Below are 15394 nucleotides of genomic sequence, written 5' to 3'. Positions count from 1 at the left end.
TTAAAAGTTAGCCAAGCGAATAATGAAAATGTAAGAAAGGTTTATGTATTCTCATATATTTAAGGCATTTCATGCCTCAAGAGAACAAAAGTCTGACCCTGACAAAATAATCTCCACGGTTGCTTTCGTCCTCTCCAACAAGTAAGAGAGATGGACTCAATTATGGATCTTTCTTCTTCCTGTTCCACAGTACCTTAACAGCTTAACTCAGCAATACAAAAATATTTAGGGTACTGTGTGCTGGCATACGTCATGGTAACTTTAAAAAGAACATTTTAAGCATTCTTCTGTAAATTCATGAAATGTCTGTGATAATTCATATCAGAAGACAACGAGCTTAAGGTTTGCTGTCATAGCTAAAATTTCATGAGCGCTCTCTGTGTACTATTCACAGAGCTTTACATACATCATGTTATTTAATTTTCACGAGAGTCTTATGAATTAGGAACTACTGTTACTCACATCTTACAGATATGAAAACTGTACTCCAGAGAGGCCACATAGTTTGCAATAAGTGAGGTGGGGTTTGGAGGGGTTTACAACTAAATCTGACTGACAGTGAGACCCTTAAACCTTAAGCACTCTGCTAATCTACATATTAGGGTCCCAGCCCTCCTCACTACATTAGGCACCTGGATGAAGTCTTGACAAGCTCTCTGAGCTGATGTGCCAAGTTTGCTAGGTTGGAGTATATCCTAGGCCAGCAATGGCCTGAGCTAAACCTTGGATCAGGGCTGATGGGTTGGGGCTAGGGAAAGGGGTAGGGACTGGTGGGATGGATGCTGGAAGAAATTATTGGGGCTGGGGTCCAAAGGGGTTCCATATCAGTACCAGTCTCATGTAAAGCCCTTTTCACTGGGTTCTGAACCAACTCAACAGTTCTGGGAATAATTCCTTTAGCCAAGTAGAAGTGAGAGTGGGGATAATTCTGAAGGGCTGGGCAGCAGAGAGTGGCATAGGCACTGAGGGGAAGGACCAGCCTCAGGGCCTCATGCTATAGGCTCAAGGGCTGGCTAGATTCTGATGATCCCCTAATTTCTTTAGTTATCATCCCAGTTACTAGTGAGGGTCTAGAGAAGAATTTTGAGTTGTCGTCATAACATTTCATAGGAAAAGTATTTTTTAATAGAAAATATAGTAGACAATTTTCTTCTTACAAAATAAACTAGGCTTTTCCTACCTTCACCTGTGCATGTTCCTGTTTTTAAAAACTTTGCCTCTGGACGAAGACATTCCAAACTCTTTTGCTGACAGTAAGTTGGGTAGCTTTTCCCATTAACTGAACATACCCTGGTACCATTCTTTGGGCACTGATAAGGAAGTTTACAAATACAGGTCCCATCGATGCATTTCTGCCATGGTTGGCAGAAGACTTTATTGCAGGAGAGACGTGTGTATTTTTCAGTTAAGCACTTTTTCTCCACGAGATCCTCTTGAGATGTGTCTGATGTTGAAGTAGACTATAAAGCACAAAATAAACATTAGCTTAGCAACAAACTAAAATCTTTTTAAAGATGAATACATGAGCTACAAATGACCAGTGATACATGGATATTCAGATTAATCAGTATCACTGTCCCAAAGAAATGCATACGGTATAAGACATGTTTCATCAGTGATAATTCTCTGTGCTGATAAGGGAAGTGTGACAGATAATTTTTAAACTCAAATCATGGAAATCAATGTTGATATAACCTTCTTCAGATGCTGTGTATCAAGATCTTCCCTGTCCTAGAATTTATTAAAAATAGAAAAATAGTCTAAACATATGTTATCAGGGCATCATTTAAGTATATTATGGCACATTAAAAAAGAAAAGATGAATACATGAAGGAAAGGAACAAAACAGACTCATATACCCCACAGTATATATGAGGGTAATGTGGTCTGGTGGTTTTTAGAATCAAACAACCCTGGCTTCTAGTCTCAACTTGGGCCCTTACATGGCCTTGAGCAAGTTACTTACCCTCATGAAACATGTTTCCTCATCTGTAAAATGTTTCCTTCTATTTTGCAAGGTTATTGTAAGCATTAGAAATAAAATGTGTATAATGGTTGGCAGGTACTAGGCAAGAAATCAGTGGGAGCTGTTATTATTCAAAAGCCAACATAAAATTCTGCCTTTGAAGAAATCAATGAATCTCGACAGTTACGTTAAGGAGTAGAAAATTTGGTGGTAATTATAGTCTCATGGAATGAATTGAGGAATGAAATTGATTAATTCTATTAATAAATGTAAAACCATTTGCTAAACTCCTACTTTGTGCAAAATCCTGCTAAGATGAACATGACATGGGCTCTGTCTTCCAAGGGCTTGATATCTAGACAATAAGATAGAAACATGCATAATAACTGGGGTAAGTGATATAACAGTCATACAAATAAGATACAGTATTCTTGGAGATCCAGAGTGGGAGAGAACAAGTCTTTCCGGGGGCATTTTTTTTTTCTTTTGGCTGCTCCCTGTGGCATGCAGGATCAGGGATCCCAACTAGGGATTGAACCCATGTTCCCTGCAGTGGAAGCACAGAGTCTTAACCACTGGACCGCCAGGGAATTCCCCCCAGGGGCATTTTAAACAGCCTCATGGGGCATCTGAGCAAGGTGAGGAAGGTCAGGTGTTAGCAGAGGGTAGGTGCTGGTAAAACACAGGAGGAATGGTGCACAATGTATTTAGGGAATCGTGAGCAGTCCCAAGTGATGGGCTTGTGTGTGCTTCAACTAGGATGGTCATTGGTTAGGAAACTGGGGAGGAAGAGGCAGCAGGAGTGGAGCAAGAAAATGATTTGGAAAGACACTTGAACAAGCAAAAGCAAGAGGTCTGGACAATTTAATGCATGTAGGGGTTGACAGTAGAACTAGGTTTTGAGGCTGAGTGTTAGTAAGGATGTATAGTGCCATTAATCAATATAGATATTAAGTTAAGGTAGAGAATTATGAGTTTGGCTTGGGACTTGTTAATTCTGATATGCCTGAAGGATGTGCATTTGGAGATATTTTGTAGAAAAGGGAAATGTGTGTCCGAAGCTTGGAAAACAGACGATTAGCTCATTCATCAATTAACTCACTGAATGATTTAGTAAGCACCACTCTGTGCCAGAGAACAGCCTGAGGCCAGGATCAGAGGGATAAAAATCCCTGTCTAAGGAGTACACCAACCAGAAGAGAGGCAGGCAAGCCTGACTGACAGTTTCCCTGGTAGACGTGGGCCGGGGATGCTATTAGGACAGTGGTCCCATGGCCTGACTAGGAGGCTTGAGAACATCTCCAAGAAGAGCTGATGTCTGGGATGAGCACTGTGAGCACTGAGGAGTCAGCTGGCAAGGGTGGTGGGAGGTGCTCGGGGCAGGATTGTGAGAACAAGAACAGCAAGAACAGGGAGCCACTGAGAGACTAAACAGTGGAGCAAATTTGCATTTGAGGAAGATCTTTCTGGAGATCAGATCAGACAAACAGGCAGGAGGCCAATTAGACCTGCAGGAATCCAGAGGAAATACAATGAAGGCTGGGAATAGGTCAACGGGGTCAAAAGCCAGTTGTGGAAAGTCAACGCTCTCTCTCTGTCCCCTAGACACCCCCTTTGGAGGATGGACATCCTTTATTCCAGTCTCCCCAGCCTCCAACCATAACACCCCCCCAACCTTGCTCAGTGCCCTCCAGCTGCAGTAACAGCAAGCTGGGGCAGAAACAAATTGAACGATCTTTAAGGGCTATGATGAAGATAAATAAAAACCAGTCATTTAAAAACCACACAAAAATTTGCAAAAGCTGTGAAAGTCATTCTATCCAACATGCTTTTCAGTAAACTTTATCAAATAGCCAGGAAATTTGACAAATTTGTCATTAACTACACTGGTTTTTGACACACTGATCTAGAATAAAATCTAGTAATTACATACCTTTCATGATTCCATGTACCTCTTTTGTAGCACTTATTAGAGTTGACAGTTTTGTAATTACATAGCTCCTGTGTCTCCCACTGACAAAATTTAAGTGCCCTGACAGCTGGGACTGTCAGCTTTTACGTATCACCTTTCTACTGAAAGAGCAATACTCTAATTGGGTGCAAGCAGAAAAAACTTGATTTTTTTCCCCAAATTTATCCCTTTCTGAGGTGTCATTTTTCCTTGATCTTTAGAAAGAAACTTGGGCAAGTGCTATCAACTTTTCAGTCACTCTTAGATTAGAGCAAAAATGAAAGATTAAAAGACTTTTGGTCCCAGGAACAGTCATATATTACAATGTCCAGTTCTGGGTAATCATTTAGACTCTGACCTTCATTTCAGTTGAAAGGTCCTTTCTCCTAGCTCAGACTTTCTTCAGGGGCATGGTGGGCCTGGTATTCATTGAATGAATGGTGAAAAACAAAAACAAAAACAAAAACAAAAAGAGAACACTGAGGAGAATTTTAAATTTTAGAAGCTGAAGATTTTAGGAGCATGGGCTCTAGGCACGTGGGCTTCAGTAGTTGTGGTATGTCGGCTCAGTAGTTGTGGCTCGCGGGCTCTAGAGCACAGGCTCAGTAGTTGTGGCACGTGGACTTAGTTGCTCTGTGGCATGTGGGATCTTCCCAGAGCAGGACTCAAACCCTCCATGTCACCTGCATTGGCAGGCGGATTCTTAACCACTGCACCACCAGGTAAGTCCCAAGCCTAGTATATTTTTAAACAACAGGTACTTTTTAAACAACCCCCCTATAGAACAAAATTATTTTCAGTAAAAATCATGAAAGAAATGAATAATAAATTATATAGAAAAATTTAAACAGCAAATATTTTCTTTTATTGAAATTTCATATATAAATATATACAAAATCAATCATGCTTGTGAAAAATAAAAAAGTAAAAAGTAGGGCTTCCCTGGTGGCGCAGTGGTTGAGAGTCCACCTGCTGATGCAGGGGACACGGGTTCGTGCCCCGATCCGGGAAGACCCCACATGCCGCGGAGCAGCTGGGCCCGTGAGCCATGGCCGCTGAGCCTGCGCATCCGGAGCCTGTGCTCCTCAACGGGAGAGGGAACAACGGTGAGAGACCCGCATACCGCAAAAAAAAAACACACAAAAAAGTAAAAAGTAAATTTCATAGTATGGTACAAATAAGGAAAAAAGTACTAGACAAATATTTTAAATTTCATTCATATACTTAATGAAAAAGGAAAAACTATACCTATATATAGGCCTGTTGCAGTAATGAATAATAATATTACAGTTTAAGAATAATTAAATATATTAATAAAAATAATAAATTTCATTTTAAAGATACTGAATAGTATCTTTCAGTATCTTTACCTAATCTGATATTTTACCTAATATTAGGTAAAATATTTCCTGTATGAACTACTCTTTGCACTTAGCAAACAAAAATATTACACCTTTCAGGCTGCATTGTTTTTACTATTTTATATTTTGAAAACAAAAATTCCAAATGGCCATTAGAATGACAAAACTGAAAAACTCAACTTTTTTTGTTTCTTCATTCTTATAATCACTGTGACAACACTTTATTTTGAATCTATTATAAATTCAGGAAAACGTAAGAACATAGAGTTTGAAGATGAACTATACTTGAAGTGAATTTGAACAATTCCAATGCATATGAGACTGCCTATGTCAGGGTAGAACTGAAAGTTGGCTGAATTAACTTCCATTTTTAATACAATGTCTATTAAAGAATAAGTTTTAAAAAGTGCTCATTTGAAGTTTACATTTGTATTTTAAAAACTCAACCTCAGCAACCCCAGCAATTTTTAATAGTGCCATCTAATAAAATAGCCACTAACCAAAAGTGGATACTTAAATTAAAATTATTAAAATTAAATGGGAATTCTTCTGTTTCTAGTCAAGATAGACTTATAAGGGTACTAAAGCTACCCTAGTTCTTATTCAGCCTAAACCAATCAAGAAATGGACAAAATACAGACGACAATGATTTTCAAGACACTGGACATCAGGCAATGAAAGGTAGAGATCCCTGAAACTAAAGAAACAAATGAGGTAATTGAGCCCTACAGCTGTTCCATGTGATTTTCTTCAGAGAGTTTCCAGACTGTGGTGTGGAGAGGAGGAACTTGAGCTGAGCCCAAGGGACTTCTTGAGTTGAGGAGACAAAGCTGAGAGTCTTGGGAGACCAAGGCAGCTATACTTCACAGAATAAAGTACTGGAAACAAGTAAGTGGCATAGAGAGAGAACTTTGTAACTCTGTAGAAGATCCCCTTTTAATTGTTCAGCTGAGTATTTATCAGCACCCAAATGTGAAGAAACTACCAGAGACTGGGGAAAGAACCACCCAATAGAAATCAAGGTAACAGGGCCCACGCTCAAATGGTGCCATGAATAGTGCTTGTTCTCAACATTCAGACTGGAAAATTCCATTATTCTTGGGGCATTGGAAGGAGTACAAAGAAGGATCTTGCCGCAGTAGTATGGAACAATTAGTCCTAGACTGAGCATTGTTCTGGTCCTACCTATGAATGCTCAAAAGCAAGACCTAAAAGGATCAAACTGTTTTCAAGTAACTTAACTGCATCTCAGAACAAAGCTCAAGAATATGTATAGGAATACAAAAATACCCAGCATCTAACAGGATAATATTCCTAATAGCTGGCATCCAATAAAAAAAATACAGGCATGCAAAAATACAGGAAAATATGACCCACAGTGAGGAGAAAAATTAAATTGATTGAAATTTACCCAGAATCCCTAATATAGATGTCAGAATTTGCAGGCAAGTATATTATATTTATTATAACTGTATTCCATATGTTTAAAAAGTAGAGATAAGAAAAATATATAAGAGATCCAAATTGAACTTCTAGGGATGAAAATGACAATATCTGAGATAAAAATACACTGGATGGAACTAACAACAGATAGGACACTGCAGAAGATTAACAAACCTAAAGATTTATTAATAGAAACTATCCAGAATGAAATGTGGAAGTAATAGAGATTTTTTTTAAAAGAACGGGGTATGAGTGAGCTGTGGGACAGGTTCAACTGGTGTAGTATACGTAGTATATGTGTAATTGGAGTTCCACAGGAGATGAGAATGAGATGGGAACAAAAAAGTTATTTGAAGAAATAATGGCTGAAACTTTTCCAAATTTGATAAAAATGATAAATCCACAGATTCAATAACTTAATGAATCCCAAGCAGAAGAAACATGAAGGAAACTCCACCAAGGCATATCATCTCAAATTGCTCAAATAACAACAGTGAGAAAATCTTTAAAACAGCCAAAGAAAAAGACCTATGTGTAAAGCCACAAAGGTAAGGGTGACAACAGAGGTCTCATGCAAGTGAGAAGACAGTGAAGCAACATTTTAAAAATACCAGAAAAAAACCCCCTGTCAACCTATAATTCTATATCCAGCAAAAATATCACTTGAAAATTAAGGCAAAATAACAACCTTTTTAGACATACAAGAGTTGAAAGAACTAATCACCAGTGTATCTGCACTACAAGAAATGTAAAAAAAAAAAAAAGTCCTTCAAGCAGAAGGGAAATTATCCTAGATGAAAATCTGTAGCTATATGCAGGAATGAAGAATACTGGAAATATCTGGAATTTTTTATATGGGGGTGGGGAGGAGGTAGCCGTTATCTCTGCCTTGTACCTTTTCTTGTAGTATCTTTGACTTTGGTATCAGAGTAACACTGACCTCATGGAATGATTTAGGAAGTAAGTATTCTCTCCTTTTTGGGGGTGGGGGTGGGCAAAAGAGTTTGAGAAGATTTGGTGTTGTTATTTGGTAGAATTCGCCAGTGAAGCCATCTGGTTTTGGACATTTCTTTGATAGAAGTTTTTTCTTTCTTTCTTTTCCTCCTCCCTTCCTTCCTTCCTTTCTTTTCTTTCTTTCTTCCCTTCTTTCTTTCTTTCTTCCTTTCTTTTTAAATCACTGATTTAATCTCTTGTTACATGTCTGTTCAGATTTCCTATTTCTTCTTGAGTTGGTTTTGATAATTTGTATATTTCTAGGAATTTGTCCATTAATCTAGGTTATCTAATTTGTTGGCATATAATTGTTCACAGTATTCTCTTATCATTCTTTTGATTTATGTAAGGTCAGTAATAATGTCTCCACTTTCTGATTTTATTTATTTGAATCTTCTCTGTTTTTTGTCAGTCTAGCTAAGGTTTGTCAATTTGGTTGATCTTTTCAAAGAACAAAATTTTGGTTTAATTGGTTTTATTGTCTTACTATTTTTAGAATTTTTTCTGTTTCTAGTCAAATATTTATTATTTCCTTCCTTCTCCTAGCTTTGGATTTAATTTGCTCTTCTTTTCTAGTTCTTTAAGGTGTAAAGGTAGGTTATTGATTTGAGATTTTTGTTCCTTTGTAATGTAGGTATTTACTGCTACAATTTTCCCCCTAAGTACTGCTTTTGCCAATCCCATATGTTTTGGAATGTTGTATTTCGTTTTCACTCATCTCTAAGTATTTTCCAATTTCCTTTATTATTTCTTCTTTGACTACTGGTTAAGAGTATGCTGTTTATGTTCCACATATTTGTGAATTTTCCAGTTTCCCTTCTGTTACTGATTTCTAGCTTTATTCCATTGTCTTTAGAGAAGGTACTTCATCTGATTTCAATATTTTTAAATTAATGAGATATATTTTGTAGTCTAACATATGGTCTATACTGGAGAAGTTCCACGTGCACTTGAGAAAAGAGTGTATTCTGCTGTTGCTGTGAGGAGTGCTTCTATATGTCTAGTTGTCAAGTCAGGTTGGCTTACAGTACTGTTAAAGTCCTCTATTTCCTTACTGATCTTCTGTCTAGGTTTTCTCTCCATTTTGAAAAGTGGGTATTGAAGTCTCCAACAATTATTGTAGAATTGTCTCTTCCTCCCTTTAATTGTCAATATTTGCATCATGACTTTGGGGCTCTATTTTTTGGTGTGTATATGTTTATAAATATATATTTTTAACAAACTGACTCCGTTATCAATATCTAATGTCTTCTTTGTCTCTTGTAACAAGAGATAATTAAGGTCAATTTTGTCTGATATTAGTGTGGCAGTCCAGGTCTCTTTTGGTTACTATATGTATGGAATATTGTTTTCCATCCTTTCACTTTCAACCCATTTGTGTCTTTGGATCACAGATTTGTCTTACAGATAGCATATAATTACATCTTTCTTTTAAAAAATAAATTCTACCAATCTATGCCTGTTTATTAGAGAACTTAATCCTTTTACATTTAAATTAATTACTGATAAGAATGCCTCACTTTTGACATTTTGCTATTTGTTTTCTGTATGGCTTATACCTTTATTGTCATTTCCTCCATACTGCCTTCTTTCATGTTTAGTTGATTTTTTTGTAGTGAACAATTTTGATTTTTTTCTCATTTTCTTTTCTTTTTGATTATTTAAAAAATATTTTCTTTGTGGTTACCATGGGGATTATACTTAATATCTTAAATTTATATCAGTTTAGTTTGAATTCATACCAACCTAGCTTCAAGAGCATATACATACTCTGCTCCTGTACAGTTCCATCCCCTTTTATGTTGTTACTGTTATATGTTACATCTTTATACATTGTGTGCCTGTTAATTTATAATTTTTAAATACATTTGTCTTTTAAACAGTGTAGGAAATAAAAAGGAGTTACAAGCCAAAAATAAAATTACATTGGCTTTTGTATTTATCTATGTAGTTACCTTTACTGGAATTCTTTATTTGTTCATATGGCTTCAAGTTACTGTCTAGTGTCCTTTCATTTAGCCTGAAGGACTTCCTTTCTTGTAGTGTCTTTCTTTCCTTCTTCTTTCCTTCCTTCCTTCCTTCCTTCCATCTTTCCTTTTTCTTCTTGTAGTGTGTTTCTTATAGAGCAGGTATACTAGCACCTTCATCAGCTTTTGTTTACCTGAGAATGTTTTAATTTCTCCTTCATTCTTAAAGGATAGCTTTGCTGGATATAGAATTCCTGGCTGATAGTTCTTTTCTTTCAGCACTTAAAAAATGTCATCCCATTGTCTTCTGGCCTTTATGGTTATTGCTGAGAAAGATGCTGCTAATCTTATTGAGGATCCTTTGTCCGTGATGAGATGCTTTTCTCTTGCTGCTTTCAAGATCTTCTGTTTTGTTTCTCGGCTTTTAATAACTTCATTATTTTGCGTCTTGGTGTGGATTTCTTAGTGTTATATTTTTGGGGACCAGTAAGCACCCTGAATCTGTAGATTCATTATCTGTTATCAAATTTAAGAAGTTTTTGGCTATTATATCTTCAAATATTCTCTGATCCTTTCTCTCTTCTCCTTCTGAGATTCCTATTTTGTATATATTGATGGTATCATACAGGTCTCTTAGGGTCTTATTCTTTTTTCTTTCTGTTCCTCAGATTGGATAATTTTTTTTTTTTTTTTGTGGTACGCCAGCCTCTCACTGTTGTGGCCTCTCCCATTGTGGAGCACAGCCTCCGGATGCGCAGGCCCAGTGGCCATGGCTCATGGGCCCAGCCGCTCCGCGGCATGAGGGATCCTCCCGGACTGGGGCACGAACCTGTGTCCCCTGCATCGGCAGGTGGACTCTCAACCACTGTGCCACCAGGGAAGCCCTGATTAGATAATTTAATTGAACAATCTTCAAGTTCATTTACTCTTCTGCCTGCTCAAATCTGCTATTAAAACCCTCTAGTGAGTTCTTTGTTATACTTTTCAGTCTAATTCCTTTTATGATTTCTGTCTCTTCACAGATATTCTCTATTTGTTCATACATCATCCTCCTTGTTTTCTTTAGCTCTTTGAACATATTTAAGATGGTTGACTTAAAGTCTTTGTCTGGTAAGTTCAAAGTCTGTTCTTCATCAGAAATAATTTCTGTTAATTTTTCTTGTGAATGGGACATATTTTCTTGCTTCATTACATGCTTCATAATTTTGGGTTGAAGACTGTATATTTTGAATATTATAATGTAGTAATTCTTGAAATCAAATTCTTTCTTCTCCTCAGGGTTTGCATCCCTTGCTTTCTGTAGATTGTAGCTGTTTGTTTACTAACTTTTCTAAACTGTTTTTGTAAAGTTTGTTTTTTTGTCTTGTGTGGTCCCTGAAGTCTTGGTTCCTTTACCTTGCATTCAGCTAGGGTTTAGACAAAGATTTCCTTGAAAACAAGGAACCAGAAAGAGAGAAAGAGAAAGGGAAAGGGAGTGGGGGGAAAGAGAAAGAAAGAAAGAAAGAAAGGAAAGAAAGAAAAAGGAACCTCTTAAATTGAAAACAACAACAACAACAAAAACTCCCCCAGATTTGCAAATTGGCTCTGTGCTGGGGCACTCCTTCAATGCTTAACCAGGCCATTTACAATTATGTCTTAGCCTTTACTTCATGCTTGCACTGAGCCTGGAGGTATAGGCTTAGAGTCTTAGGTGTTTTCTGAGCTGCATCCTGCCCTGGGTATGTGTGCTGCTTTCTAAATTCCCCAGTATACACAGGGACTTTTGAATGCACCAATTTCCCATTGAAACTCTAACTTTTCCTTCCAAGCTTTGGCACGCTATTGTATGTCTCAAATGTAATCTTTTGCCCGGGTGGCTGTAGGTTGTTTTTTTGCTTGCTTTCTAATGTTCTTGAGAAACGTCTGCTGGCTTTCCACTCTGAGTTCCAAGTTAGATGAAACAAAGACAAGTACATTGTGTCAGTCTTTCAAGTAGCCCCCGGGTAGGTTAGAACAAACACAGTTCTTTTAAAATAAATTCTGCTCTCCTCCTTTTAGAGCTAGGGACTAGAGTTCCATGCTGGGAATGTGGACTGCCATCTTCAGGACTGCCACTGAGTTGGGAACAGGGTGGGGTAAGGGCAAGTAGAAATGCTACAGTTTTCCTACCATTTTTAAATTGCCTTTTTCCTTCATTCAGCATTCACTTGGGTGCTGTAGACCTCTGATAACTGGAGTTCTGACGAAGGTGGTTCTGAAAGTTTGCTTGATTTTTCTATTTTTTTTGTGGAGGGACAAGTGTTTGGATTTTCCTACTCTGCCACGGTTGCTGACATCACTCTCTGCATTGTGTGTTGCCTCCTGTGCATATTCTCTTTCCAGCATTTTGTCACTCTGCTGAACATCACCCTACTTCTTTCCTCCCACAATACTACCCATATAAACCAAGGTTTTCAATATGCTTGTAGGGTAAAGTAAAAATGTAAGGTTTCAGTCAGGGATTATGTCACAGCACAGTACTATCACTGTAGGTAACCATATTGACTGAAATATCTGGCTTCCCTGTTCTTTAATATCCCTTGGTTATTGATGCAGCAGCCACTCCCTCTGTGCTCTGAGTTTCTCTCCCATCCTTTCCTAAGTTCCCTTACCTCTTTGTCTGGGTAGGTTCAGTAAAACCAGAATTCTCATTTCACTATTCAGAACAACTTAAGTCTAACCCACTGCCAGCCCACCCCATCACTGACATCATTGATTCAGTGACGTAATCCACCCATCATTGATATATGATGGGTGGATTATCAGTCCATCAAAATGGACTCCAAATCAGTCCATCAGAATGTTTTGATATAAAAAGGGAGTAGGGCTTTTTATTCCCTAGAAGGAAATCTGCTCCCAGCTTTCAAAATAACAAACGTTTCTCCTAGCTGTACATATTTTATTTCATGTTGAAAATGTAGATATATTTTAAAACTTCTTTGAACACATTTATGTTGTCTCTATGGTAACCTCCATTTTAAAATGGTTATTTCTCAGCAGGTGGGATAAAAAATCATTCCATTTTATTTTATAAACTAATATTTTAAGAAGTTCTGGAATTTTCACAAATGTGATATTAACTCTTTTCAGAATGCTGTTTCTTAAAAGAATGAAGACAACTTTATTGTTGGATGATTTTTCAGTAAAAGAAAGAGGCTCTTTTCCTTTGTGTAAGTGAAAAGTACTATATTCAAGTTTTTTTTTTTTTTTTTTTTTTTTTGCGGTACGCGGGCCTCTCACTGTTGTGGCCTCTCCCGTTGTGGAGCACAGGCTCCGGACGCGCAGGCTCAGCGGCCATGGCTCACGGGCCCAGCCACTCTGCGGCATGTGGGATCCTCCTGGACCGGGGCATGAACCCGTGTCCCCTGCATCGGCAGGCGGACTCTCAACCACTGCGCCACCAGGGAAGCCCTGTTTTTGTTTTTTTTTTCCTGTTTTTTGTCCAGGAATCCAAAATGTGGCTGAAATATCTATTTTTCAAAAAACAAATTTTTCTTGTTATAATGCAACATATTTATTTGGTATTTAAAAAAGAAAAATAAAGTGAATAAAACAGAATTTCTGAACTCTGAAAATTCATAAATGCATAAAACATAAAATAAAAATCACCAGCAATCCCATTACTTAGAGATACCAACTGTTATTTATTTGATATACATTCCTCATGAACTTTTAAATTGCCATTTATATAAGCAGTTATATGTGTGTATTTGTGTGTGTGTGTGTGTGTGTGTATTTTTCTCTTTAACAAAAATAAGATTTTTAGTGAGGGTTTTTTTATTTCAATAAATATAAAAGCACAATTTTAATGGCTACATGATAGTTCATTTATGGACTACAATAATTTAATCGATTTTAATCAACAAGCACTTACTTTACTTCCATTTGTTCTATACTATAAACATTGAATATATATTTTAGAAGTTACAAGAAACAAAGTATATAATTCTGATTTCTTAGGTAGTTTTCTCTAAATATTTGCTGCTATAAACAGGCATTAAAACAAATTTTGGAATTGTTTCAAAACTCTTTGATCACAAAAGCAGGCAACCATCAATAAGTATCTAAAATGTCTTAAACATTTCTAACTTTAATAGATCAGCTTTCAGACTGCCTACAACCTGTCATTTCGGTTTTAACTCCTTGAGTTGCCTACAAAGTCTCTACTCTGATCAAATGGGTTTATTCATCTGGAAGAGCCCAGTACTGTGTTATCTTTCTGCCATAACACTTGCTGCTTTTTCAGGCTGAAAAATCACTTCCTCTTGCTCTCCACTGATCAAATCTAATCCAGAATTATAGGCCTAGCTCAAATCCTATTTGCCATAAACTCTCCCTGACTTCTTAGCAGGAAGGGACTTTTCCTCTCGTTAATGTCCCTTGGCAGATAGTATTTGTACCATTTTTTGGCAATTAAATATATATGTCTTTTAAAAGTTCCTTCTCTTGTGTTTTCATATATTATTTAAATTTTGCTTATTTCCTCATTGGCATACTTGTATCGTCTTTCTACAACTGTACCAAATGGTTACTGAAGGAAGAGATCAGTCTTGCCATTTGCCCAGCACTCTACCTTGCACACAGATAGAGGGAGCTTGATAAATGTTTACTGATTTAATAATTACTGTAAATATAGATCTATATTAGTAAAATTCTCATTCAGTTCAATTTCTATGCACAGAGAATAGCATATGGAAAAAGCAATTTCTTAAAGCTCTTTCATCAAGATGTTAACATAAAATCTTTGTTACTGACTAGATACTCTCATTGTTGGCACCTGAACTATGTAATCCTTAAGTCAAAATAGTATCCTTAAGATGTTTTCTGTATTTTTATAGTATTTGAAATATCTACTTAAAATAGTTTGCATAAATATTGAATTACTTACCTCACAAAAACTTAAGCAGAAGCACAAAAGTAACAGAACAGCATGAGCAAGCTTCATGTTGGAGACAATCAGGGTCTGTATCTCTACTGTGGACTCTTCTGCACCTCAGATATTCTTTTGAAATTTAATTTTTAACCTCTGAAAAAATATTTAAAAAGAGCAATCCTCCTAAAGAGCTTTGTACTTTTGAACTCATGTAGATTTTGGCAAAATTTCAGAGTTTTACCGTAACTGAAACCAAAAAAGGCCTCAGTAAATAGCTGAGGGACTGTTTCCTGAAGAGGAAACTGATGCCCCACCTTGATACTGAACAATGCCTCATTCTGTTTTCTAGAGAAGACAGAAATCACTAGAAGAAATTTCTTATATTTTGGTAAAATAGAATTATATATTTTTCTTTAAGGACAAAAACTAGGAAATGCTAAGAAGTAAAAGTCCATCATATTGAAGGTTATGCTGAATACATTAAAAATCCTCACCAAAACACTTCCTTTCGTTCACAAGTTGTTCTGTGATCAAATTATTTTCTCTAAGCAGAAATGCTGTCAACAGTTGGGATTCTCCTGAAGCAGATGTGAGACAGAGTTTGGGGTGTGAGATACTTATCAGGAATCAGCTCCTGGGAGAGGAAGGGATGAGAAGCAGGAATGAGCAGAAAGAGAAATCAGACTGCAATGCAGGTTCGACAAAGCCTTGCCCAGCTCATGGGGGCCTCTGGAGCAAGAGTGGCCAGTCACAGTGGCCCTGGGTCGTGCAGAAATGGCTGGATCCTGCCTGCCTTGCTCAGTCACCTGGTGAGGGTTGCCC

General features: G+C 37.2%; 1 protein-coding gene across 2 annotated transcripts in view; it reads right to left on the bottom strand.

The window, feature by feature from the left end:
* The window catches only part of CFI (complement factor I), a 38835-nt gene extending 24131 nt beyond the window's left edge, over positions 1-14704 (bottom strand). Inside the window, exons 1-2 of one of the 2 annotated variants that reach the window (XM_082637548.1) lie at positions 14588-14704; positions 1181-1460 (exon numbers count right to left, since the gene is read on the bottom strand). In XM_082637548.1, the coding sequence (XP_082493674.1) occupies positions 1181-1460; positions 14588-14644 (337 nt within the window). In that variant the 5' untranslated portion in view covers positions 14645-14704. The remainder of the gene's footprint in view (positions 1-1180; positions 1461-14587) is intronic. The other variant, XM_082637547.1, reaches the window with a different exon arrangement.
* Between the last annotated feature and the right edge of the window lie 690 nt (positions 14705-15394).

Source organism: Mesoplodon mirus (genome assembly GCF_964341445.2).
Source record: "Mesoplodon mirus genome assembly, chromosome: 2".
NCBI classification, from domain to species: Eukaryota; Metazoa; Chordata; class Mammalia; order Artiodactyla; family Ziphiidae; genus Mesoplodon; species Mesoplodon mirus.
Note: the sequence above shows the minus strand (reverse complement) of the source record. Positions and strands in the feature narration are given on the sequence as shown.